At 42.7% G+C, this 25824-nt stretch overlaps 1 protein-coding gene across 3 annotated transcripts; it reads left to right on the top strand.

The window, feature by feature from the left end:
• The first annotated feature begins 1053 nt into the window (after positions 1 to 1053).
• Positions 1054 to 19183, top strand: CBR3 (carbonyl reductase 3). Of its 3 annotated transcripts, none has more exons than XM_037831730.1 (3): positions 1054 to 1501; positions 3030 to 3137; positions 17409 to 19183. In XM_037831730.1, the coding sequence occupies exons 1-3, from the start codon at positions 1213 to 1215 to the stop codon at positions 17843 to 17845; spliced, it is 834 nt and encodes a 277-aa protein (XP_037687658.1). In that variant the 5' UTR covers positions 1054 to 1212; the 3' UTR covers positions 17846 to 19183. The 3 variants fall into 3 exon arrangements, with proteins under 3 accessions (XP_037687658.1, XP_037687679.1, XP_037687669.1); XM_037831751.1 differs by lacking the exon at positions 1054 to 1501 and adding an exon at positions 1577 to 2465; XM_037831741.1 differs by lacking the exon at positions 1054 to 1501 and adding an exon at positions 1577 to 2492.
• Positions 19184 to 25824: the final 6641 nt, after the last annotated feature.

The following is a 25824-nucleotide window of genomic DNA, read 5'->3' as shown; positions in this document are numbered from 1 at the left end:
AGAGGTGTACAATTTTTGAAAAACACTTAAGAGTAGACAAACAGTTTAGCCCTACATCTTTAAAAGAGAGTTCCAAATAATCCTCACGGGAAAAAAGACATACTGGTTTGGCACGTAGGAGGCCACAGCGGGCCTCACCCACGTTCCTGACCTCACTGGTCGTCTAGACTTTGATGAAGAAAGAACTTTTAAGGTGAGAGGCGCAGGGCAGTCGAACCAGCTCTGCTTGGGAAACGCAGGATGAGATCGCAGCTCTCCGCAAATCTCAAGATCGCCAATCAAACACACTCAGGTTTACACTGAAGAAGGTGAGTGGGGAAGTCCGACTTGTGAGCTCACACATGGGTACACCTCTGGAAACTGTTTTCAGTTGCGCTCCGTTTACGGGTACCCAGACCTGACGGGGAGAAGCCATATGCCTCACCCTTGTTTACTGTGACCTTAGACAAACCTAAAAGGTAGATAATTTAATCCTCACAAAACTAAACGAAGGCATTCCAAAAAAGGGCTTGGCGCACAGTAAGAGAACTTCATAAACATTCCCACCCTCCTGGAGGCGCGCTGGGAAGCGCAGAGCCGTGTGACCCTGCCCACGCCTGGGCGTCTAACCTCAGGACACTTTTATTTCTCTAGTTCTCTCGCATTTTGAGTTCCTCTAAAGCAAGCGTGGGGACCTACATCCCGAGAAGCAATTACCAGACCTAAATAATTTCTTTTCATTAGGAAAATGCAAACATTCACATTTTGCAGTGGACACGGGCACACGCCCAGGATAATTACTCAGCACTTGTTTTTCTCCTTTGGGGGTTCTCCCAAAACAGTTTTCGTCCAACTGCTGTGAATTTTTAGCCCCTATCACCGTCCTGTTTTGCTTGGGGGAAGAACGCTTCGTGACCTCGCAGACCACCGCCGGACTCAGAGGTGGGATTAAAAGACGGGTGTGTCTTGGCGCGCGCCCCAGGACGCGCTGCGGAGAAGGGGCGGGCTCTGCAGGGGGGGGCGGGTATTACGAAACCGTCGAGGATAGACTGCCCCTCCTCGGAGGGGAGGGACCGAGGCCCCGCGGCCTCGTTCTCTAGGAGTCAGAGCCCTGGATCCCACAGCGTAGCTCTGCGTGGCGTCTCCGACCCTGGCCTCCGCCGTGCGCGCCCCGCGTGGCCCACAGCCCGGTGTGCTCTCCGCGAAGGTGTCCCACGCGCCCCCATCCCGGCCATGTCGTCCTGCAGCCGCGTGGCGCTGGTGACCGGGGCCAACAAGGGCATCGGCTTCGCCATCACGCGCGAGCTGTGCCGGCAGTTCTCGGGGGACGTGGTGCTGACGGCGCGGGACGCGGCGCGGGGCCGGGCGGCCGTGCAGCAGCTGCAGGCCGAGGGCCTGAGCCCGCGCTTCCACCAGCTGGACATCGACGACCAGCAGAGCATCCGCGCCCTGCGCGATTTCCTCCGCAAGGAGTACGGGGGGCTCAACGTGCTGGTCAACAACGCGGGCATCGCTTTCAAGTGTAGGTGCAGGGTTAGGGGGTGGGTCCCTGGGGCACTCCGAGGATGGCGGGCAGGGAGCCGCGGGCGCGCGCCACCCAACTGAGCGATCGCGAAGGGCAGCGCTGGCCGCTCGGGATGCGCTCAGCTCTTGCCCTCCCAAGGCGGAGTTTCGCTTTCCGCGGAGCCGCCCCAGTGGCTCGCCCAGCGCAAGGCGGGCCCGGCCGCCGGGGACAGCGCGCCCCGCCCGCGGGCCTGTGCGGGCCAGTGCGGACCTGTGCGCGGCCCAGGGCTCTCCCGGACCCGTCAGCTACCGCTGGCTGCGCGCAAACCCGACTCCAGGAAGGGCGCCCCGCCCTGCTAAGCTCATCGATTTTCTGTACGAGACACATCATCTCTGCGAGGGTCTCCCAACTCGCTTTGGGCTTTCGCTTTCCTGGAGAGGGCGCGTTCATGGGTGCCGGGAGGCATCTGCTCAGGACAGGAAATGAATCGCCAAGACTCCGTGAGCGCGCAATTGCACATGAGGGTGCACTCCAGCCTGGGGTTTATGGAGAGCTTTGATAGGCTCTGGGAAAAAGGAAGCGAGCCTTGGCTGCCCCCCACCCCCCAAGGAGATGATGATTGTTACCAAACGTTTCGGTGGGTTAAAACAGCATCTTCTTTTGAAAAAGAAAGAAAGAAAGAAAGAAAAGAAAAATTGTGTACTCTACTACTCAACTTTAAAAGTTATTGAGCTACCATTGTGCTAGGGAATACAAAGAAATAACCCGGGCCGCTTCAGTTATGACCTAGTGGGGTCATAACTGAATCAGCGTCCCAACTCCAAGATGCAGAGCGGAGTAAAACGAACGCTTCTGGAGCAGCAGCCTCCACCCGCAGGCCGGGACACTCACCATCTGCGTTCACCACCGAAGTCTTCCTTCAACTCGCATCTGCTCCTCTGCGGGCTTTTGAATTACAGACCGGAAGAGGAGAAAAAGGGAGGTAATAAACCCCCCGAAGTGACTCTCGGTTAGTGGCCGAAGGATTGGTGGATAAATACCCCTAACTCAGCGTCAGGTGGGATCACTGGTAGCGCGCAAAGCCCTAGCCCCTCAAAGGGGCGGGTCGCCTTGGGCAGCAGCAGCTACACCTGGGGACTTGGAACCACAAACTCCGACCTCGCCCCACACCTGCTGAATCACAAGCTGCAGTTTTACAGGATCCCCGGGTGCCTCCCTTGCACGTTCAAGTTTGAGAAGCGGAGGTCAAAGCCAGCGGCTGCGGCCTCACCAGGGAACTTGTTAGAAATGCAAACTCTCGAACCCCAGCCTAGACCTTCTCAAGCAGACATTCTGCGGGTGGGGTCCCCAAGTCTGTGTTTTAACAAGACCTCCAGGGGATTATGATGCACGCTATAAAGTTTGAAAGCCACCTACCTACTGTTTAAAAAATGCTTTAAAGTTGGCTCATTTCCTCTTTAATTGTTATGAGATAGGATCCAATTTGTCATATGAATTTCAGGTGTAAATATGTGACTTTCTCCTTGTTTCCTTCTCTTTCTGAAAGTTGACGATCCAACGCCCTTTGACGTTCAAGCTGAGATGACACTGAAGACGAACTTTTTTGCCACAAGGAATGTCTGCACTGAACTACTGCCAATAATAAAGCCTCATGGTAAGTGCAGCCTGTGGAGAAGGCCACGGGTTCCCTGGATGCAACGGCCCCACAGGGAGCTTCGGGGGGTGCCCTTTCTCATTAGGTGGGAAAAAAAGAAGACTGCATTAACTCTTCAGTGTTTGGCTCCTCTCTTAAACATTTAATTTCTAGTTTGCTTTGGGGAACCAAGTCATGAACTCAGCCCTGGAATGAATGGATGTTACAGGTCCCAAAATGCTCCTTGCTTGCGGTCAGGCTCGGTGACTGCTTCTGCAGCTTTCGAAGGTGGCAGTACCACATCTGGCTCGTTGGGGGACCTGGGATAGTGTCTGTGCTAGCAGGTTTATGACTTTCTCTAAATTCCTTTTTCTTTGAACTCCCCCAACTTTTTCAAGCTGATTCAGAAAATCAAATAGAAATTTTCTTTATTAGGAAATGTTCTGTCCACAATCCCAGTTATTCGACCAATAATTATTAATTTTTAAACATATATTTATCAAGTGCCCACCATATGCAGGCATTAGGCTTGGTGCTGGGGATACAATGGTGAACAAAACTGGACAAGGACAGTGCTGTTGGTGAAGCAGAGTCTAGCATGGGAGAAGGTCATAAATCAACAAATCTAAAGGGTAAAATTATCCATGTGTGGGGGAAGGAGAGGGAAGGCTTGTTTCCCTGAGGATTTGCTTTCCCAAGAAGTCAGCTTGATTCTTACAAAAAACAAAAAAAAAAAAAAAAAAAAAAAAAAACAAAAAAAAAAAACCTCTGTGGTTCTTAGTAGAAATGAGCTTTTCTTAGTTTAATATTTTAAGTAAGTTTTATCTCTGGATTCAAAATTCTTAAAATCTAAAAAGGTGTTTGGTGAGAGTTGCACTCATATACTTGTCCCCCAGTTACCCAACTGTCACTCCCAGCCTCCCCAGGTAATTCTTTTTGTCAGTTTCTTAGTGGGATAGGATCTGGGGAAGGCTGCGGGCAGAATTGCAGGAGCTGATTGAAATCCTGAGTCTGTGGAGATGTCGAACTGCCAGGGGAATGGAGTTTTTCATTAACGCAAATATAAACAAATATAAATGCATATTCTTTTTGACTCTTTTCTATTACACAAAAGGTGACGCTAAATAAAATGCTTGCCCTCTTGCTTTTTTCACTTAATATAACTGGTGCTCTTTCTAAATCAGGAAAGAGTGCTTCCTCATTCTTTTGGTTTTTTTTTTTTCTTTATTAGAGAAGTTGTGGGCTTACAGAACAATCATGCATAAAATACAGGATTCCGATATACCACCCCACCACCAACACATTGCATTGGTGTGGAACGTGTTACAATTGATGATAGCACATTTTTATAATTGTACTACTAATTAAAGTCCATGGTTTACCTTAGGGTTCACTGTGCAGTGCAGTCCCATGGTTTTTTTTTTAATTTTTATTTTGTTACCATATGTAAAATCTAACATTTCCTGTTTTACTCATATTCAGATATATGTTTCAGCGCTGTTAATTGTGTTCACAATGTTGTGCTACCATCACCACCATCCATTACCAAAACATTTCTATTATTCCAAATAGGAACCCTGTACATTATAAGCCTTAATTTCCACATTTCCTATCCCCACCCCGTCCCCTGGTAATCTTTATTCTAGATTCTGACTCCATGAGTTTGCATATTCTAATTGTTTCAATACAATGTGATCATACAATATTTATCCTTTTGTGTCTGGCTTAGTTCATGCAACATGATTTCTTCAAGGTTCATCTGTGTTGTTGCATGTATCAGGACTTCATTTCATTTTATGAATGAATAAAATTCCATTGTGTGTATGTATCACGTTTTATTTATCCATTTATCAGTTGATGGACACTAGAGTTGCTTCCATCTTTGGCAGTTGTGAATAATGCCACTGTGAACATATCTGTTCATATCTTGAACATATCTGTGTGCAAATATCTGTTTGAGTCCCTGCTTTCCGTTCTTTTGGATATTTACGTAGTAGTGGGATCGCTGGCTCATATGTAATTCTATACTTAGCTTTCTGAGGAACCACCAGACTGTCTTGCACAGTGGCTGCCCCATTTTACATTGCCACCAGCAGTGAATGAGTGTTTGTTCCTAATTCTCCACATCCACTCCAACACTTGTTATTTTCTGTTTTCTTAATAACAGCCATTCTAATGGTGTGAAATGGTATCTCATTGTGGTTTCAATTTGTATTTCCCTGATGGCTAATGATGTTGAGCATCTTTTCATGTGCTTTCTGGGCATTTATATATCTTCTTTGGAGACATGTCTGTTCAGGTCTGTTCTGGTTTGCTAATGCTGCCCTTTCACAAAACACCAGAAATGGATTGGCTTTTATAAAGGGGAGTTTATTTGGTTACAAAGTTACAGTCTTAAGGCCATAAAGTGTCCAAGGTAAGGCATCAACAAAGGGTACCTTCACTGGAGAAAGGCCATTGGCATCCGGAAAACCTCTGTTAGCTGGGAAGGCACGTGGCTGGCATCTGCTTGCTCCCAGGTTGCGTTTCAAAATGTTGTTCTCCAAAATGTTGCTCTTGGGGCATTTTGTCTTCTCTTAGCTGCAGCTCCTCTTCAAAATGTCACTCTCAGTTGCTCTGAGTTCCCCTTGTCTGTCAGCTCCTTTATGTGGCTCCAGTGATTTCATTCAGACCCATCCCAAATGGGCAGGGTAACACCTCCATGGAAATTATCCAATCAGGGTCCTGCCCACAGTTGATTGAGTCACATCTCCATGGAAACACTCAATCAAAGGATTCCAATCTAATCAACACTAATACTGCCCCAACAAGATTGCATCAAGATAATGGCATTTGGGGGGACATAATACATCCAAACTGGCACAAGGTCTTTTGCCCATTTTTAAATTGATTGTCATTTTGTTGTTAAGTTGGAGAATTTATTTGTATATTCCTTTATTGGATATGTGGTTTCCAAATATTTTCTCCCGTTGTGAAGGTGGTGGTTTTACTTTCTTGATAAAGTCCTTTGAAAGCCAAAGTTTCTGATTTGGTGAGGTCCCATTTATCTGTTTTTCTTTTGTTGCTTGTGCTTTGGGTATAAAGTCTAAGAAACCATTGCCTAACACAAGATCCTGAAGATGCTTCACTGCATTTTCTTTTAGAAGTTTGATAGTTCTAACTCTTATATTGAAGCCTTTCATCCATTGTGGGTTGATTTTTGTATATGATATAAGGTAAGTGTCCTCCTCCTTGTTTTGCAAATGAAGATCCAGTTTTCCCACCGTCATTTGTTGAAGAGACTGTTCTTTCCCATTTAAGTCATCTTTGCCACCTTGTCAAAAATCATTTGGCCATACATGTGAGGGATGATTTCTGAGCTCTCAGTTTGATTCCATTGGTCTATATGTAGGTCCTTGTACCCACACCATGTTGTTTTGATTACTGTGGCTTTGTATTAAGTTTTAAGATTGGGAAGTGTGAGTCCCCCAACTTCATTCTTCTTTTTCGTGATGACTTTAGCTATTTGGGGTAACTTACCCTTCCATATGAATTTGATGGTTGGCTTTTCATTTCTGCAGAGAAGGTTGTCTGAATGGTCATTGGGATTGCACTAAATCTATAAATTGCTTTGGGTAGTATTGACATCCTTAATGATATTAAGATCAACATGGAATATCCTGTCATTTATTTAGGTCTTTAATTTCTTTTAGCAATATTTCATAGTTGTCTGTGTACAAGTCCTTTACATACTTGGTTAGATTCATTCTTAGATACTTGATTCTTTTAGTTGCTATTATAAATTGAATTTTTTCTTGATTTCTTCTTCTGATTGTTTATTGCTTGTGTATAAAACACTATTGATTTTGGGGTGTTGATCTTGTACCCCGCCACTTTGCTGATTTCATGTATTAGCTCTAGGAGCTTTGTTGTGGACTTTTCAGGATTTTCTTTGTAAAGGATCGTATCGTCTGCAAATAGGGAAAGTTTTACTTCTTCCTTTCCAATTTAGATATCTTTTATTTCTGTTTCTTGCCTAACTGCTCTGGCAAGAACTTCGAGTACAATGTGGAACAACAGTGGTGATAGTGGGCATCCTTTTCTTGCTCCTGATCTTAGAAGGAAATCTTTCAGTCTTTCGTAAGTAGGATGTTAGCTGTGGGCTTTTCATGTATGTTAAGGAAGTTATCATGAAGTTTCCTTCTATTCCTAGTATTCTGATTGCTTTGTTTTGCAAATGTATTTTCTGCATCAGTTGAGATGATCATGTGGCTCTTTCTGTCATTCTGTTAATATAGTATATTACATTAATTGATTTTCTTATGTTGAACCAACTTTGTATACAGGGATAAATCCCACTTGACCATGCTATATAATCCTTTATATGCTGTTAGATTCAAATTCCTAGTATTTTGTTGAGGATTTTTGCATCTGTATTCACAAGAGATACTGATCTATAGTTTTCTTTTCTTGTGGTATCTCTATCTGGTTTTGGTAAGAGGGTGATGTTGGCCTCATAGAATGAGTTGAGGTATATTCCCTCCTCTTCAATTTTTTGGGAAGAGTTTGAGCAGAATTGGAGTTAAGTCTTCTTGGAATTTTTGGTAGAATTCCCCTGTGAAGCCATCTGGTCCTGGGCTTTTCTTTGTTGGGAGGTTTTTGATTACTGATTCAATCTCTTTACTAGTAATTGCTTTGTTGAGATCTTCTATATCTTCTTGAGGCAATGTAGGTTTGCCAGTTTGAATGTATTATGTCCCCCCAAATGACATTATCTTTGATGCAGTCTTGTGTGGGCAGATGTGTTAGCATTTAGATTGTAATTCTTTGAGTGTTTCCATGGAGATGTGACCCACCCAATTGTAGGTGATAACTCTGATTAGATAATTTCCGTGGAGGCATGGCCAATTCAGCTTGGGCCTTGATTAGTTTACTAGAGCACTATATAAGTTCAGACAGAAGGAGCAAGCTTGCCACAGCCAAGAGGGACATTTTGAAGAACACACAGGAGCTGAAAGAGGAGCTGCACCTTAGAGAGACATTTTGGAGATGGCCTTTAAAAGCAGACTTTTGCTTCGGAGCGGCTAAGAGAGGACAAATGCCCCAAGAGCATCTAAGAGTGACATTTTTGAGGAGCTGCAGCCTAGAGAGGAACAACCTGGGAGAATGCTATTTTGAAACCAGAACCCTGGAACAGACACCAGCCACGTGCCTTCACAGCTGACAGAGGTTTTCCAGAAGCCATTGGCCTATACTTCACTCTAGGTACCCCCTTACCTTGGACACTTTATGGCCTTAAGACTGTAACTTTGTAACCGAATAAACCCCCTTCATAAAAGCCAATCCATTTCTGCTGTTTTGCAAAAGGGCAGCATTAGCAAACCGAAACAGTAGGTATTGTCCATTTTATCTAGGTTATCTAATTTATTGACATAGAGTTGTTCATAGTATCCTCTTATAGTCCTTTTTATTTCAGCAGGGTCAGTAGCAATGTTCCCCTTTTCATTTCAGATTTTCATTATTTGTATCCTCTCTTTTTTTCTTTGTCAGTCTAGCCAAAGGCTTGTTGATTTTATTGGTCTTTTCAAAGAACCAACTTTTGGTTTTGTTGATACTCTCTCTTGTTTTTTGGTTGGTTGGTTTTGTTGTTTGTTTGTTTGCTTTCTGTTTCATTTATCTCTGCTCTAATCTTTGTTATTTCTTTCCTTCTGCTCACTTTAGGTTTAGTTTGTTCTTCGTTTTGTAATTATTCCATTTTTGAGGTTAGGGCTCTGATTTGAAGTCTTCTTTATTAATGTAAGCATTTAGTGCTATATATTTTCCTCTCAGCATTTTTGGATTTATTGAGACTTGTTTTGAGAGCTAACATATGGTCCATCTTGGAGAATGATCCATGTGCACTTGAAAAGAATGTGTATTCTGTTTTCGTTGGGTGCAGTGTTCTATATGCCAGTAAGGTCTAGTTGGTTCAGTGTATCACCCAAGTCCTGTACTTTCTTATTGATCTTCTGACTAGATGTTCTATCCATTACTGAGAGTGGTGTGTTAAAGTCTCCTACTATTAATGTAAAGCATCAATTTCTCCCTTCAAATCTGTCGGTATTTGCTTCGTATATTTGGGGCTCTGCTGTTAGGTGCATATATATATTTATGGTTGCTGCATCTTCCTATTGAATTGTCTCCTTTATTAGTGTATAATGACCTTCTTTGTCCTTCATAACTGTTTTTGACTTAAAGTCTATTTTTTCCGGTATTAGTATAGCCATTCCAGCTCTCTTGGGTACTACTTGCATGATATATTTTTCCTATGCTTTCACCCTCAACTTACTTGTATCTTTGCATTTAACATGAGTCTCTTGCAGACAGCATATAGTTGGGTCATGCTTTTTTATCCATTCTGCAAATATCTCCCTCTGACTGGAGAGTTTAATCCATTTCATTTAAAGTCACTGCTGATAATACCAGTATTCTGCTATTTTGCTATTTAGCCTTTGTAAGTCTTATGCATTTTTTTTTGATGGCCAACTGATTTTTTTTAATTCAGCTTATATTCACATACCATACAGTAATCCATGGTATACATCACAGAACCATCATATAGTTGTGCCTTCATCACTCCAATCCATTTTTGAACATTTTCTTTACACCAGAAGGAATAAAAATAAGAATAAAAAAACAAAAGTAAAAAGAACACCCAAATCATTCCCCTCATCCCACCCCAATCTTCTTTAGTCCCTGTCCCCATTTTTCTACTCATCCATCCATACACTGGATAAGGGAGTGTGATCCACAAGGTTTTCACCATTACACTGTCACCCCTTGTAAGCTGTATAATTATACAATCGTCTTCAAGAGTCAAGGCCACTGGGTTGGAGTTTGATAGTTTCAGGTATTTACCTCTAGCTATTCCAATTCACTAAAATATAGAAAGGGATATCTATATAGTGCATAAGAATGCCTACCGGAGTGACCTCTTGACTCCATTTGAAATCTCTCAGCCACTGAAACTTTATTTTGTTTCATTTCACTTCCCCCTTTCAGTCAAGAAGATGTTCTCAATACCATGATGCCGGGTCCAGGTTCATCCCTGGGAGTCATATCCTGCATTGCCAGGGAGATTTACACCCCTGGGAGTCAGGTCACATGTAGAGGGGAGGACAGAGAGTTCACCTGCCAAGTTGGCTTAGCTAGAGAGAGAGGCCACATCTGAGCAACAGAGAGGCACTCACGGGGAGATCCTTAGGCACAGTTATGAGCAAGTTTAGCCTCTCCTTTGCAGCAATGAGTCTCACGAGGGCAAGCCCCATGATAGAGGGCTCGGCACACCAAGCTGTCAGTCCTCAATGTTTATGAGAACATCAGCAGCAATCCAAGTGAGGAAGTCCAACACCTCCATATTTTCCCCCAGCTCCTTGGGGGGCCTGCATGTATACTTTTATTCTCTGCCGGAATTACTCTGGGATGTCACTATTTCACACTAACCTGTGCAAACCTACCAGATCTCACTTCCTATTCAAAGTTCCATGTAATCATGGTGTTTGAACAAGCTGACTGTACAAGTTAAATTGTTTAGTGTACTACAGAAAATACAGATCTTGCTCCAGATGACCATCTCTTCCCTTGGTCTCACACACAAGTTGAAGTTTAAAAACACAGTCAGTATCGTCTTTTACCCTTTGGCCTGATTTGCCCTAGTCCCAACAAGATCTGCTTCATTCATATCTCTAATTGAAGTCTAGACTCTTTTGCAGCTTTTTAAACAGTTGCTGTATGTGCTAATACTGACATTCATATCTGCCAAGTTCTAGCTCTGAGTTTCAGGTGTCACACAGATACCCAATGTTCTAGAGACCTATCAGGTTATACACAAAGGGATCAGCATCTCAGAATCTGGAGACAGCCATTACAATTCCGGAATAGATGTGACTGCTGTAAGAGTTTACAATCTAGGGACTGTTATAATAAGCGTTCCCCTGATAAAGCTGTGCTCTAAGGTTCAATTTTGAGTTTACACATTGTAGTTAGTCCATATTGGTGAGGCATTGTAGTGTCTTCCTTTGTTTCTGGCGTACTTCACTCAAAATGCTGTCTACAGGATCCATTCACCTCGTTGTGTGTCTCACAGCTTCACTCCTTCTCGTAGTTGCTCAGTATTCCATTACATGCATACACCACAGTTCACCATTCTGTTCCTCAGTCTGTGTACCCTTAGGCCACCTCCACCCATTGCAAATCATGAATACTGCCTCCATAAACTCTAGTGTGCAAATGTCCACCCATGTCCCTGCTCTCAGATCTTCCAAGCATATACCCCATAATGGGGTTGTAGGATCTTATGGCCCCCACATACTTAGCCTCCTGTAGAACCATCACACTGTCCTCCAGAAAGGCTACAACAGTAAATAGGTACATCCCTCTCTCCATGTTTTCTCCAGCACTTTTATCCCTATTTATATTTTTTCCTACAATTTTATAGAGATACATTCACATACCATACAATTATCTACAGTGTACAATCAGTTGTTCATGGTTCTTATACCTTTTTTGTCCCTCATTTCCATTAAAGCCTACTTTCATGTTTTTTGCTTTTTTGTGTGTTGTCCCATATTGAGTGTCTTCTCATTTCCTTCTGGATATATTTTTCAACTGTTTTCCTTGTGATTACCATGGGGCTAAAATTTAACATCCTAACATATTTGGTTTGATACCAACTTAATTTCAGTAGCATGCACATATCCTTTTCCTATACCCCTCTTTCCCCCACTTTTTTTCTTGTACTTGTTACCACTTATATCTTTACACGATGTATGTCCAAAAACCCAGATTTATCAGTATTCATGTTATTCATTTGCATTTTAGCACCTGTAGGAAGTAACGAGTGGAATTACACACCGAACAATACAATACTACTGGCATTTATAATTACCCCATGGTTACCTTTACTGCAAGGCTTTATTTCTTTATGCTGCTTTGAACCACTGTCTATTGTCCTTTAAGTCTGAAGAGCTCCCTTTAGCATTGCTTGTAGGACAGGTCTAGTGGTGATGAACTCCCTCAGTTTTTATCCGAGAATGTCTTAATCTCTCCCTCATTTTTGAAAGAGAGTCTTGCTGGATATAAATTTCTTGGCTGGCAGTTGTTTTCCTTCTGCCCTTTAAATATTTCAATCTACTGCCTTCTTGCCTCTGTGGTTTCTGATGAGAAATCAGCTCTTAATCTAATTGGGATGCCCTTGTATGTAACAAGTTGCTTTCCTCTTGCAGCTTTCAGAATTCTCTTCTTGTCCTTTGAATTTGATAGTGTAATCAGTATATGACAGGCTGTGTTTTTCTTCATGTTCATCCTGTTTGGTGTTCTCTGAGCTCCTTGGATGTGCATATCCACATCTTTCGCTAAGGTTCGGAAGTTCTCTGTCATTATTTCTGTGACTGTTCCTTCTGCCCCTTTCTCTACCTTCTCCTTCTGGGACTCCCATAATGTGTATATTGATGTGCCTGATCATGACCCACAGCTGTCTTAGGCTGTTTTCACTTTTAATATCACCCAATTGTAGGTGATAACTCTGATTAGATAATTTCCGTGGAGGCATGGCCCTGCCCATTCAGCTTGGTTCCTTTTAAAAATTTCTATCCTTTTATTTAGATTCTCATATTGTTCATTTATGATTTTCCTGATGTCCTTTAGTTTTCCTTTGTACTTTCCTTTATCTCCTTGGGCATTTTTAAGATTTTTTTTAAAGGCTGCATTCAGCATGTCCACATTCTCATCTTTTTCATTCGTGTTTTCTGTATTTTTATCCTCTTCCTTTGGATGGGCCATCATTTCCTATTTCTTTGTCTGTCTTTACTCTTGTTGCACACTGTACGTTTTAATATTTTTAAATGTTAACTCTGGTATTTACTCCCTGCGATGCCTGCTTCCTGATTTTGTAACCAGCTTCTGATAAGACAGATTTTCTTGAGCTTCAGCCCTCTGCCCAAGGCAAACACAGTGGGCAGGGTTTTCCCTGTCTTTCTGGGCCTCTGTCTTGTCCTGGGCTTTTTTTTGTTGATCGTTTTAGAGTTCCCCTGTTGACAGATGTTTGGTTGTCCCCTCTGTTTTCCAGGAGACAGACCTCCCTCTCCTGGGAACTTGAAGCTCACAGGCCTTTGTCCTAGACTGTCCACCACTATCATTTTTTACATCCCTTTCCTGCCTCACACTGTTTTTTCCTGGAGAGCAACTTCTGGGAGGAGGGTCACCCCAGAGACAACTTTCCCAAGTCGGTCTTTCCCAGCCTAAATAGGGCCGGGGACCCACAAATAGTGCCCAGACTGGCTCCTAAAGTGCCCTGGGGAGGGGATTGGAAAAGGCACCAATGTCTTCGCCGATGGACCCCAAAAGCTGAGCTTTCCTGGCCTGCCCAGAAAATGCAGCCCTGCAGCTGTCTGCTTCACGGGCCCGAGGAAGTGCTGCGTCTTTAACTTGCCACCTCCGCCCCTGTCCAAGGAGGGTTGAAACAGTAGCTGCCCCCAAAGCCGGGACCCAGCGATCCAGCTTCACTCATCAGCCATCAGCTGTGCCCACCCCTGTTACTGGGGAAGAGGATTTTAAGTCCCTTTCTGTCACAGCAGTCAGCCAGGGACTAGACCCCACGGCGGCCTGCCACGAGAGTGGGGAATGGTGTGGTAGGTTGGAAGCTGTCATGTACCCGGGAAAAGGCCCAGTTCTTTTAGCCGTTCCTGTGGGTGTAGATTTATTGTAGGTGGGACCTTTTGATTAGGTTAATCAGTTGAGACCTGACCCACCTCATTCAAGGAGTCCTTTACTGGAGTCCTTTATAAGAGGATAAAACACATACAGAAGCTAAGAGATGAAATAGAAACATCCAAAGAAGTTTAGAGAAAATGACACAGATGGAGAAGCCAGAATCTGGAGCAACAAAACCCAGGAGAGAAGGACCAGCAGACGTCACCATGTGCCTTGCTATCTGACAGAGGAGCCCAAGCTCGCCAGTAACCAGGCTTCAGAGAAGGTATCGTCCTGTTGATGCCTTAACTGGGACATTTTCATGGCCTTAGAGCTGTAAATTTGTGAGCTAATAAATCCCTATTGTTAAAGCCAATCCATTTCTGGTATATTGCCTTTTGTCACCTTTAACAAACCAAAACCAATGGGTATTGGTAGCTGCCGTGCAGAGAGAGCAATTTATAGTTCTTTACCATAATTTATCAGCCTCTTCCTCCTGCTCTTTCCTGGATGCTCTACAGTGTTCTTTTGGCCTCTGGAGTTTCAAGATAGTTGTTTCAGACCATTCCTGCCTGTTTAATAGTTGTTTTGGTGGAAAGACTGGGGCCTGAAGCTCCCTGCTCTCCCATCTTCCCCACAAGTCCTCCTTTTCATTCTCTTTTGCAGCTGCATAGTATTCCATTGTAGAAGTGTGTTATACCAAGTAACAGGAAGTCCTCTCCTGATGAATTCTAGAATCATAGACATTTAGAGCTGCAAAGTACTGAAGAAATGTTGCATTCTTCTCCCCTCACTTTACAGAGAAAAGTGAACACAGAAAAGTCATAATGGAGCTTGAAATAGTATCCAGGTCTCCAGATCTCATCACTCTTATCAAGTCAGGATAATTAGTTCTGGTGGAGTGCAAACGATATTGTCAAATGATTGAAAACCAAGCCATTAAGAAAATAATAAGAATTGAAGGCTTTGGGGACAGTGGGGTTGGGGATGAACCCAGAGCAGATGAATCACTGTCTTCACCCAGCTCTCTAAAACAGGCTCACTATTAGTACAGGCTAGAAGGAACCTGCTAGAATTTGGGAAGTAGCCACTTTTAGAATGTGGTTGTGTGAAATCCTAACCAAAAGGCAGAGCATGCAGCCACTGTTTGTTACCTTAAGCAGAGGGACATGCCACCACTCTTGGGTTAATAAAGAGAGAGCTCAGGGGTGACCAAAGCACGCAGTTTTCCTAGGATCATTCTGAGTGGGATGCAACGGAAGTTAGCAGCAAAGCAGGGAACCTTTGCTCAGTCTTGCACCTGCCTGATGCCGCAGTGGTGTCAGATCCAGTCCTGTAAGCTGTTTGTCATTGCCAGTGGGTCCAGACTTCTATCTCATTTCCCAAAGCCGTAATCTCTGATTTTACAACTAATGGAAAGTGTTTGTGACTTTTCAATAAATATCAAGTTCACCTGGGGTGAGGAGGAGGGGGCAAAACACTGAGTATGGTTATGTCTTTATATATGGGGAATCACTTCCTCCCATGCATAATTAATTAAACAGCCTCTCTTTATTTAGCTTCATAACATCACTTTAAACAAAGTTGTTTTCTGCATGCTTAGTTTTTCAAGATTCTGAGTAAATAGGTTAGTCAACCCTTTCGCCACAAGGGGGAGCTACTTACCCACCCTTTTCAGGCTGTGCAGCTCTGTGTTTGGATCCCAGCGGCCGCCAGCAGAGGGCGCCCTTCTCAGGGGAATGGACCCATTTGGCTGTTGAGGCTGACAGCTCACCACCCGCCGGCCTCTGGGCAAAGGGACACCTCCTTCCTTTTAAGGAGGATTTTATTTCCATGGAAGACAATATTTCTTGTAATTTTTAATTTTTTTAAATCTTCCTTTCCCTTTTAAATGTAATTCCTTATAGCAGCCACATGATTGAGAACAAAGCTGTTTAGAAAAGAATGGAGACTGCACTACCACCCATGTGTTACTCCTGGCCAAAATATTAAACTGAATCTAATTGCAAGAAAATCAGACCGATCCAAATTGGGGGAAATACTGCAAGATACTGGCCTTGATTCTTCAACAAGGTCACGGTCATTGTCAACTACTCTAGGTTAAAATAGACTAATGAGATGGCAACTGAAGGCAATGCAGGATCCCGCAGTGGATCCTGGATTAAAACAAGCCAGAGACACAAACTATCAAGGGACATTATGGGGACAGTTGGGGACATTGGGCCACGGACTACACATTAGATAACAGGGCTGCACAATAAATGTCTCGTGTGTGATGACTATTGTGGTTGTGTAGGGAATGTCCTTGTTTGCACATATGCTGAAGTTTTCAGGGTGAAGGTTTATGATGCCTGAGAAAGAGCACACGCAAATATGGCTAAGTGTTAACAGTCGGTGCACTTAGGTGAAGGCTATGTGGGTGTTTTCTTGAATTATTTTTGCATCTTTTCATAGGTTTCAAATTTCTCAAAATTAAAAGCTGGGAAAGCAATATGTGTTACCATTAAAGAAAGAAAGAAAATACTGAAGAGTCATAGGTACCTGGGGGTTCAGTGAGGTACTGGCTTTTAAGGATAGAGTGGAGGATATCTCCAGTGGGGTGGAGGCCCACAAGAATCCCCAGTTGAATGTGACACCTTCCCACCTCCCAAAGTGTGCCCCTGTTAAGAGTGCTGCTCAGAAAATGAGGTGAAACCCAGTGATCCTATTGGATGCGGAGAATGCATATTCAGGGTCATCTGTAAGAAAAGAACAAAAATTAGTGGTTCTCTGATGCTGGGGCAAATGCGTAAATTCAGCACGTCTACTGGTTTTTAGATTACCAACAATGCTTCAAATTGTTGTGTAGTTTTTGGTCTGCCTATTTGTCGTTATGGACACAACTGTTTATTTAGTAGCTATGCATTATTATTACTATCATTATTTTATAAATGGTGCCCACTGAAGGTGTGTAGTGGACAACCTGAACATCCTTACAAAGCAACCCTAATTAAAACACCTGCTGTGAATTATTAAAGGCTATTAACTATAGACTGTAAAGAAAAGATAAAAGTCAAAACGGGGATGGAGAATCAACCCCCTCCACATGCGAAATTATTCACTAAGGATAGACAAGCGTCATTCCTAGGCATTGTTTAACCCTGTTTTGGGCACTCAGGGGCAAAGAAGTGGCTGATCACAAGCCTAAGAAATTGTGCAAACTGTTGGGAATCTTAAACCCTCTAGATGAGGGTGCTGGCCCTAGGGAAGCAGTATCAGAACCACCTTGGGGTGGGCTGTGGATGGGTGAGTGTTTATAAAACTACCTGGTGATTTTGCTATGGACTTACCCCCCCTGCCCACCTAATGGAGAATCACTGCCAAAGGGAGCCACTGTTGCTGATGGAGGTGTGTTCTTCCTTTAAACAGAAAAGGAGACCAAAAAAAAAAAAAAGTTAAAACCCACTGGGGTACAGATTTTATGCCTTCTAGAGTAATTCTTTTAATTAGCAATTAAGCCTGAACCATGACTCTATCGTGGGTTTGCTATACCCACCCAACTAGTGTGTATTTGTGACATGTTTTCATATTTTTATTCTGTTTCAGGCAGAGTGGTGAACATCAGTAGTTTACAAGGTTCAAAAGCTCTTGAAAATTGCAGTGAGGAGCTGCAGGAGAAGTTCCGGTGCGAGGCCCTCACCGAGGAGGACCTGGTGGACCTCATGAAGAAGTTTGTGGAGGACACAAAGAACGAGGTGCACGAGAGGGAAGGCTGGCCCAACTCGGCCTACGGGGTGTCCAAGCTGGGAGTCACAGTCTTATCGAGAATCCAGGCCAGGAGTCTGGAGGAGAAGAGGAAGGTCGACAGGATCCTCCTGAACGCCTGCTGCCCCGGCTGGGTGAAGACGGACATGGCTGGCGACTTTGGCTCCCGGACTGCAGAGGAGGGGGCCAAGACCCCTGTCTACTTGGCCCTCCTGCCCCCAGACGCGACGGAGCCTCACGGCCAGCTCGTCCGCGACAAAGTTGTTCAAAACTGGTGAACATCTGCTTTGGAGCGTTCCGCTTAATAAATGTCTGAGGAATGAATGAGCTAAGTCTGATACTGGAGTCTGAATTCACTTCTGTCCTTGAGTGTAGACTGAAATCTTCCTGTGAAAAAGGGATCTAGTTCTGGAATCCACAGCTGAACTTGCTATGCAAAAACTGTTTCATTTGAGAGGGAGAAGAACATAGTTCAGGGCTTCTCAGGTCACCTGGAGAGCATCAGAATCACTGGAGGGCTGTTAAAGCACAGATCCCCGGCCCCACCCTGAGAATTTCCATGTCAGTTGGTCTGAGGCGAGAACCGAGAATTTGCACATTTAGCAAGTTCCCGGGTCCCACTGGTGCCGCTGATCTGCTTTGAGAAGTCCTGGCCCCAGGCGTGGTCTGAGGGCTCTGGAGTCAATTTCTAGCTCTTTCTAGTTTAATATTTTTGTAAGGATGACAATTTACCCTGTTGCCTTAGCTTTGCAACACTACTTTGTATTTCATTGTTTTACTGTGTTACTCTATTTTAACTGGTTCTTATTAAGTACAATAGCTTGAAGTACACAGGAAGAATATTCTTTATTCTTTGGGATATGATTACTTCTATCCTGGGTTTTTCATGTGGACTTTGCCTTCTGTGATCCTTCCTAGAATGTTTCTGAGGGCGCCGTGCTGCTTGTTTCATCTTGTTCATGTTTTGTCTAGACCATCTCTTTGCTCAAACTCACGCTAATGTCTTCTCCTTAACCTGTTCATGCCTCACTCTAAGCTACAGCTCAGGGTGATTCTTCTGATGACTCCTTGAGCCCCTTTTTATAATTTCTGTGACTACCTTCAAATAGAATTGGTTTTGCAACCAAGTCTCCTGGGTTCCAGATATACCCTGTGTAAGAAAGACTTGGAGACCAAAGCATCTTATGAAAGAGGAGACATTTACTTGCAGAGGAGGTTTGCCATGGAGTCAAGACTGGCCTTATTTAGCTTGCCTAAACTTCAGACAGACTTCTCACTAAATCCAGGCCCCTGACTGCCTTGTCCAGTCTCACCCAGAACCGCTCAACCATCCAGGTGGCCGAGAGGCTCCTAGCTAGGTAGATCCTTGGCCTGTAAGACTCCAGGTGGCCTAATTAAAGCAAAGGAAAACATTCCAAACCAAGTGGTTCTAATTGCAACCTCAATAAATCCCTCATACACCCTGGTGATCAATCACTCTTGCCCCTACAGTCTTCCAGTGCTTTTCATCCACTCCCTTCCCAGCCCTTAAAGAACTTGCTGTCCTTTGTTTCAATGGAGTTGAGTTCTCTTTCCCCTGCTATAGCAACCCCTAAATAAAGTTGTCATTGCCTGTTTAACATTGTCCAGTGCAGTTTTCTTTAATACTGGCCACACAACAACTGAATACCACAGGTAGACAACAGAAAAAATAGAATGATAAAAACCCAAGGTTTTCAAATTTGATAGTCTGTTCATAGCAACTTTGTCATTTGATTATCATATCCACAAAGGCCTACATTATATCTTCTGACACTAGCATTACCAAAATGATGGATAATGTTTTTCATTAGAGAATCAGTAAAGTATGGAAATGTATCAAGGTTTCATTTATTTGGAGAACCAGCACTAAATGAGGTTATCCCATTATTGGTGCAAGGTGTTTATTTTTCTTGATAGAGTGAAGTGTCAGTTTAATTTTTGTCATCCTCTCCCCATTTTTTCATCCACTATGGGTAAAAAGAAGTCTAAATCCCACCCCAGTTAAATGCAGCATGCTTTTGTATTCATTTTGGGCCACAGCTCCTAAGACATTTTAATGACTTTTTGTCTGGCTGTAAAAACTTTTTAATGGCTTTCATTAAAGGTGTTTCCAAATACCTGTCATGCTCCAGTCTGCCTCTGCAGCCAACCTCCAGTGTATGATGGGCAAGAGCTCCGGAACTGTGGAGCACTTCCAGGTTCTGCTTGAAATGCCCCAGTAAACAGGCCAATTCCTTTTATATCTTTTCCCTCTTTTGGCTATAACCAAATCCCACCTTGTCCTTTTGGATCAGCACTTAAAAGACCCTTAACTGTAAGCACTAGTAGAACTACATTTCTCATTTTTAGGAGGTCTATGTTGGACCCTTACTGGATGGCCTGCCCAGCGCCATCTTCCCAGGAATGGGCCCCTCTCCTGTCCCACCTCCCATTGTTTGCAGCTGCTGCCACCACGGGTGGTTTTGGCCTCTGGTCTCTTTTGACTGGTCCAGCTGGAGGCCCCTGACCCAGGCTGGGCCAGTGAGACCCTTCCTCGAGAAAGCAGGACTGCTGGACTGGGACAGGCAAAGCTCACCACTGTTCCCCTTGATGGCCATTCCCTGTACCATGTGGTCTAAAGAGCAGAGGAGGCCAGGCTGAAGCCAGAGGAGAAAGAAGCTGACCCTCTAGAGAAGCAGCTAGAGAGGGGCTCAGAAAGAGACAGCCCCCCTTCCCAGTACCAGTCCCAGACCATTCCTGAGGTCCTGGGTTCTAAGAGAGGCTCCAAAGTACCCCTGTATATCCGTAAAATAAATCTCCCTTTTGCTTAAGCCAGTTTAAACTGGGTTGCTGTGCTTGCAATCAAAAGGTATCTAACCAATAGCAGTATGTTAAAACTTTTCATGGAATTCTTGTAGAGAAAAAATGACTTGGAATCGGAAAAAGAAAATTATTGTGAACCCATAACACACTAGGCCATGTGTCACGCTAAATATTCTTGCAACAGTCCTTTGAGGCAAGTATTAATGTCATTTTTCAAATGAAGAAATAAAGGTTGAAGGCAAAGGGAATCAAGTAGATAGAAGTTTGTTCAAACACCAACAAGATTTCTCCACATTGAATGATGCTGACGGTAAAATAGTACACAGTTCTTTAGCATCATCAGTGGTGGAACAAACAGACGTGCCTTCTGGTGTGATGTAATGAGAAGAAAACATCACTTAGGTAGCTTTGCCAAAAAAGTTTAACTTGAATCTAATCCTGAGGAAACAACCAGACAACTGGCTGTTTCCAAAAGACAATCAGCACAGACTATTCAAAAAGATCACCACTGTGAAAAAGAAAAGGAAGGGTAACAATTCTAGATGAAAGAAGACTGAAGAGATATAACTACCAAGCATAATGCATGCTTCTTCATTAGCTTCTGAATTTTTTTAAAAAAAAGAAAGCTCCAAAGGACATTTTTCATATTTGGGAAAATTTGAATATGAACTGTATTTTAGATCTTATCGTTTACTTATTCAACTTGTGTGTGTGTGTGTGTATGTGTGTGTGTCAATGAGACGATATTTATTGTTAGCAGATCATGCTGAATTATCATGATGTCTGCAACTTACTTTTATTTGACGAACCATTTGCAAGATAGAGATAAAGCAAATGTGGTAAAAATTTTAACAACCAGTGAATCGAGGTGAAGAATATTTGTTGTAATTGTCATTTATCTACTGTGGGCTTTAAATATTTCCAAATAAAATGTGGAGGAAATTTCATTAAATGAGTATAGAAGTGTTATTTCAACACTTATCAGGGATCTTTTCAAGTAAAACAGAATAAACAAAGCTTGTGAACGTTGACAATACTAGATGGATATCTATTGTCATACTTGAATACAGTTTTACTGACCTACAGTGTTGATTCAAGATTATTTAAGAGCATATCAAATTATTTATTCTCTATTTAGAAGTAGAAAGAGAAACTTAATTCTGTAATGGTTACAGGTTTGACTAGTGAGGTACTTACTGATGCTTTGATTAGATCTGTAATTAGATATTCCAAAAGAAAGTAGAGAACTATTTTTGCTTTCATTGAGATTTAATTATTTAGTTGGCTGTGTTTTCAAATTCACCTTAAGATTAGCAAAACCCTACTTGCCCTGTTGCTTTATAGATACTACCAAAAGTCCAAATCATTATAGTATTAGGTAAACCTATCAGTAACAGTAATTGGAGAAATAAAATTCCAGTTCTCCCTTTTCCAAACTCTAAACAATAATCCTGAGTTTACTCAGATTGGACAAGCATCAGTCAGTCTGCCCCACTGATCAGAGAAGCATGCACCTCTGCCTGGCTGAGATGGGGTTAAATGAGCTCCCCTGAGCCCAACCTGCAGCTACCAAGGGGGTGGAAGCACTTACACTGATTGGCTCAGACCAATCAAAGCCCAAAGTAGAAATGCGGATTGGATGCCCATAATTGCATCTTTTCTGTTAGAAAAGAGGAAATGAGTTGACAATTTTAATTAAGAAGTTATAAGCAAAACCTTTAAATTATAAGGGAAAAGTTAAAGTACTCATTAAAAATGTACAAAATTACCTGTGAAGAGTTTTTTTGTTTTGTTTTGCTTTTTTTACTTGAAAAGAATGTAATATTTAATGACTGGGCAAATGATATTTCTGAAAGAAATTCTTATCTTGTTGGCTATTTTTGCTGAGGATCCTACTCACTATTTTGTACCTGGATATATGCATTGGTTCTTGATTCCAAATAGCATCTGGCTTTATTAAAATTGGTTTAAGTAGTTCATAATAAATCAATTTGCTCCTTTGTCAAAGAAAAAAAAAAAAAAAAGTGGGGGAGCCAGATGACATCTTCAAAAATGGGAAAAAATAGGCCCAGTTTTTAGTAACTGGCATGCATTTAATCATGATGTAGAAAAACTTTTTTTTTTTTTTAAGAAATTGTATTCCAACTTGTTAGTGGGCTAGAATTTCCAGGGTTATCTTACTTCCTTTTAGAATTAAGCGTGGGCTTCCCCTTATCTACTCCCTAGGTATTTCACTGGTAAACCCTGACTTTTTGAAAAATGGAAGCCATTTGATAGGTTAAACAAAACTTAAGCATCAGTCGCTTAGAGGAGATAAACTTGAAAATAGGTCGAGTATATCTGGGTCATTTCCATGTTTTGACTTTAGATTTTCCTTGGGAATATATTTCACTATCTTCATTGGTAATTTCATGTTTCATAGTATGCTGTAGAGAAAAAAAATAATGTGGCTTGGGATCAGAAGGAAAAAATGAATAAAGTTTTTCATTAATTGGAGAAGCTGTAGCATACTAGGCCATATGTTATGTTTAATACTTTAGCAACATTGTTTTCCATCATTCTCACAAGAGCCCTCTGAAGTAAGTGTGAATCTCATTTTCCCAATGGGGAAAGGAAAGTTTGAAGAGGTTCATTTGCTCCAGACCACACGGCTAAGAGCCAGGAGCAGGATCACATCCATGACGTCCAACCACAAAGTTCTTCGCCCTTCCTTGGAGCTTAGCGATTTCCACGTCCAGCTTCTAGAGATCATGGGCAACTCCATTTGTGTAAAGGATTTCAGGGAGATGCCACATAAACCAAGTGATTTGTAGGTCGATATGGTAATTAAATGTCCAATTATCCTCTAAGTGGGCTTTTCCATAAAGTAGAGAAATGAAATATATTTTAAATGAGGCATATTTTTAAATGAATGATCCCAAATTCATGTCTATAGGCACAAAATGGAGCTGGTTGTCCCTTCCGCATCAGCTCTTCTGGGCTACGCTTTCCTACGTAAAAGCACATGCGGCTAAACGTGCCTACAAGACTAACTGAAGAGCTAACTTCCCTTTCACCTCCTGGATTGCAACAAGGATTGTGACAGATCAAGAACCTGCACAATGATGATTCATAGAGATGAAACAGGTGATAAAGATGATCAGGACAAAGGTGGAATTGTTATTTCACGTCAACCACAAAATGGGCACAGCATCAAATACAGAACTATACAAGACTTCTTCTCCAGGAAGAGGAACAAGGAGAGAGCAAGGGGAAGTCAGCAGGGAATCAGTGGTCACTATCGAGATGGGTGGTGCGGGATCTCATTTATAGAAGAAACAGGCTCACACAGACTTCTGAGAAGCTGGCAGAGTAGGTGAAGCCAAACGGGCTTCTAACTAGGAAGGGGATGGAGGATGCCAGGGACCGTGATTTTGAGGTGTGACAGGTCACAGAGGGTCCCCCACAGTACGTGGAGGGGACACTGACAAAGATGGAAGAGAGAAGTCAGCTCCAGGGACACCATGAATTTGTTCTCCTCTGAACCGCTGCCCGTGTGGCAGTAGTGAGACCGCTGCCAGGCAAGGGAGAGAGCCACGGCTTTGCACACCTGTGCACCTACCTTGGCAGTTAGCTAGGGGTGATCCTCCACAGCCAGACACAGGGATTTCCCATGAGGGAACCCGGTGGGCAGTGTCTGCTCTGCTCCTATCGATGTCCAGGGGGTGCACCAGCAAGAAGCAGGGAAGGGAGAGGCACCATACTGACAATCAGGAGCCCCTCCCACTGTCAGAGACTCACAGGCGACAGCAGGCAGGGAGCAGGCAGGCAGCGCCCATGTTCCACCTGCCGGGTGCCCTCCATCAGACTCCCTGCCTATCTGCTCAGGGCTCACATGGCAGCCCCAGGGCAGGCAGCACCCAGTGCAAACAGAGATCCGGTGCACTGATTGGCCCCCAGTTGGTTTGGACTCTGCCCACTGCACAGAAGTTAGGGGAAGACCTACTTGAGAGGCCACCTGCTGGTAGGTTAGTGAAACTGCACTACAGCAAGCTGTAGCTCCACAGCACCACCTGCTGGCAGGACTGGGAAACTGCATTCCAGCAAGCTATAGTTTTACCAAATTGTATATAAATACTCAAATAACCCTGCATTTCCCAAAATAACCCTATCAAGATAAGAAAATGCCCCAAAGCCAACAAAAAAATCATAAAGCACTTGAAGAATTGAGAAGATATGGATAAGCCAAATAAAAAAATTAAAAAGCCAGAAGAGACACAAATTTTGGAGCAATTAATTAAAGAAGTACAAACAAGTCTCCAAAACAACTTTAGAGAGATGGCTAAAGACATAAAGGATATCAAGAAGACTCAACCAGAGCATAAAGAAGAATTTGAAAGAGTAAATTAAAAAATAGCAGATCTTATGGAAATAAAAGATACTGTGGATCAAATTAAAAATATGCTACAGGCACACAATAGCAGATTCAAAGAGGCAGAAAAAAGGATAAGTGAACTTGAGGACAAATAATTGAATGCAAGCACACAAAAGAACAAATAGGGAAAAAATCAAAAAATTTGAAATGGAGCTCAGAGAAAAATGATGGACAACAGGAAGTGAACAAATATGAGAATCATTGGTGTCCCAGAAGGAGAAAAGAAGGGTAAAGGGCTAAGAAGAGTGTTTCAAGACATAGTTGAGGAAAACTTCCCAAACCTTCAAAATGACATAAATTTGCAAATCAAAGATATCCAAAGATAACCCCAAATAGAATAAATCCAAATAAACCTACTCTGAGACATTTACTGATTATATTGCAAATGAAGAGGAGAAACTTCTGAAAGCAGCAAGAGAGAAGCAATTCACCATATACAAGGGAAACAACATATGACTAAGTATTGACTACTCATTGGGCACCTCGGAGGTGAGAAGGCAGCGGTATGACATATTTAAGATTCTGAAAGAGAAAAATTGCCAGCCAAGAATTCTTTATCCAGCAAAGCTCTCCTTCAAAATTGAAGGAGAGTTGAAAATTTTCACAAACAAATGCTGAGAGAATTTATTAGCAAGAGAACTGCCCTGCAAGAAATACTAAAGGGAGCTCTACCAGATGAAAAAAAAAAAAACAAAAAGAAAAGAAAGGAAGGAGAGAGAGGTCTGGAGAAGAGCACAAAACTGAAGAGTATTATTAAGGGTAACTTAAAGGAAAAAAAGAGAGATGGGGAAAAAAATAGATCTAACAACTAAAAACCAAAGGATAAGATGGCTGGTTCAATAACTCCCTTCACAGTAATAACTTTGAACATGAATGGATTAAACTTTCCAATTAAAAGATACAGACTGGTAGAATGGATTTAAAAAGTATGAACCATTGATATGCTGTTTACAAGAGACTCATCTTAGACCCTGTGACACAAAGAGACTAAAAGTGAAAGAATGGAAAAAAAAACATTCT

The sequence above is a fragment of the Choloepus didactylus genome, chromosome 1 (assembly GCF_015220235.1).
Source record: "Choloepus didactylus isolate mChoDid1 chromosome 1, mChoDid1.pri, whole genome shotgun sequence".
Taxonomy (NCBI): Eukaryota; Metazoa; Chordata; class Mammalia; order Pilosa; family Megalonychidae; genus Choloepus; species Choloepus didactylus.
This window is presented reverse-complemented; position numbering and strand designations above follow the sequence as displayed.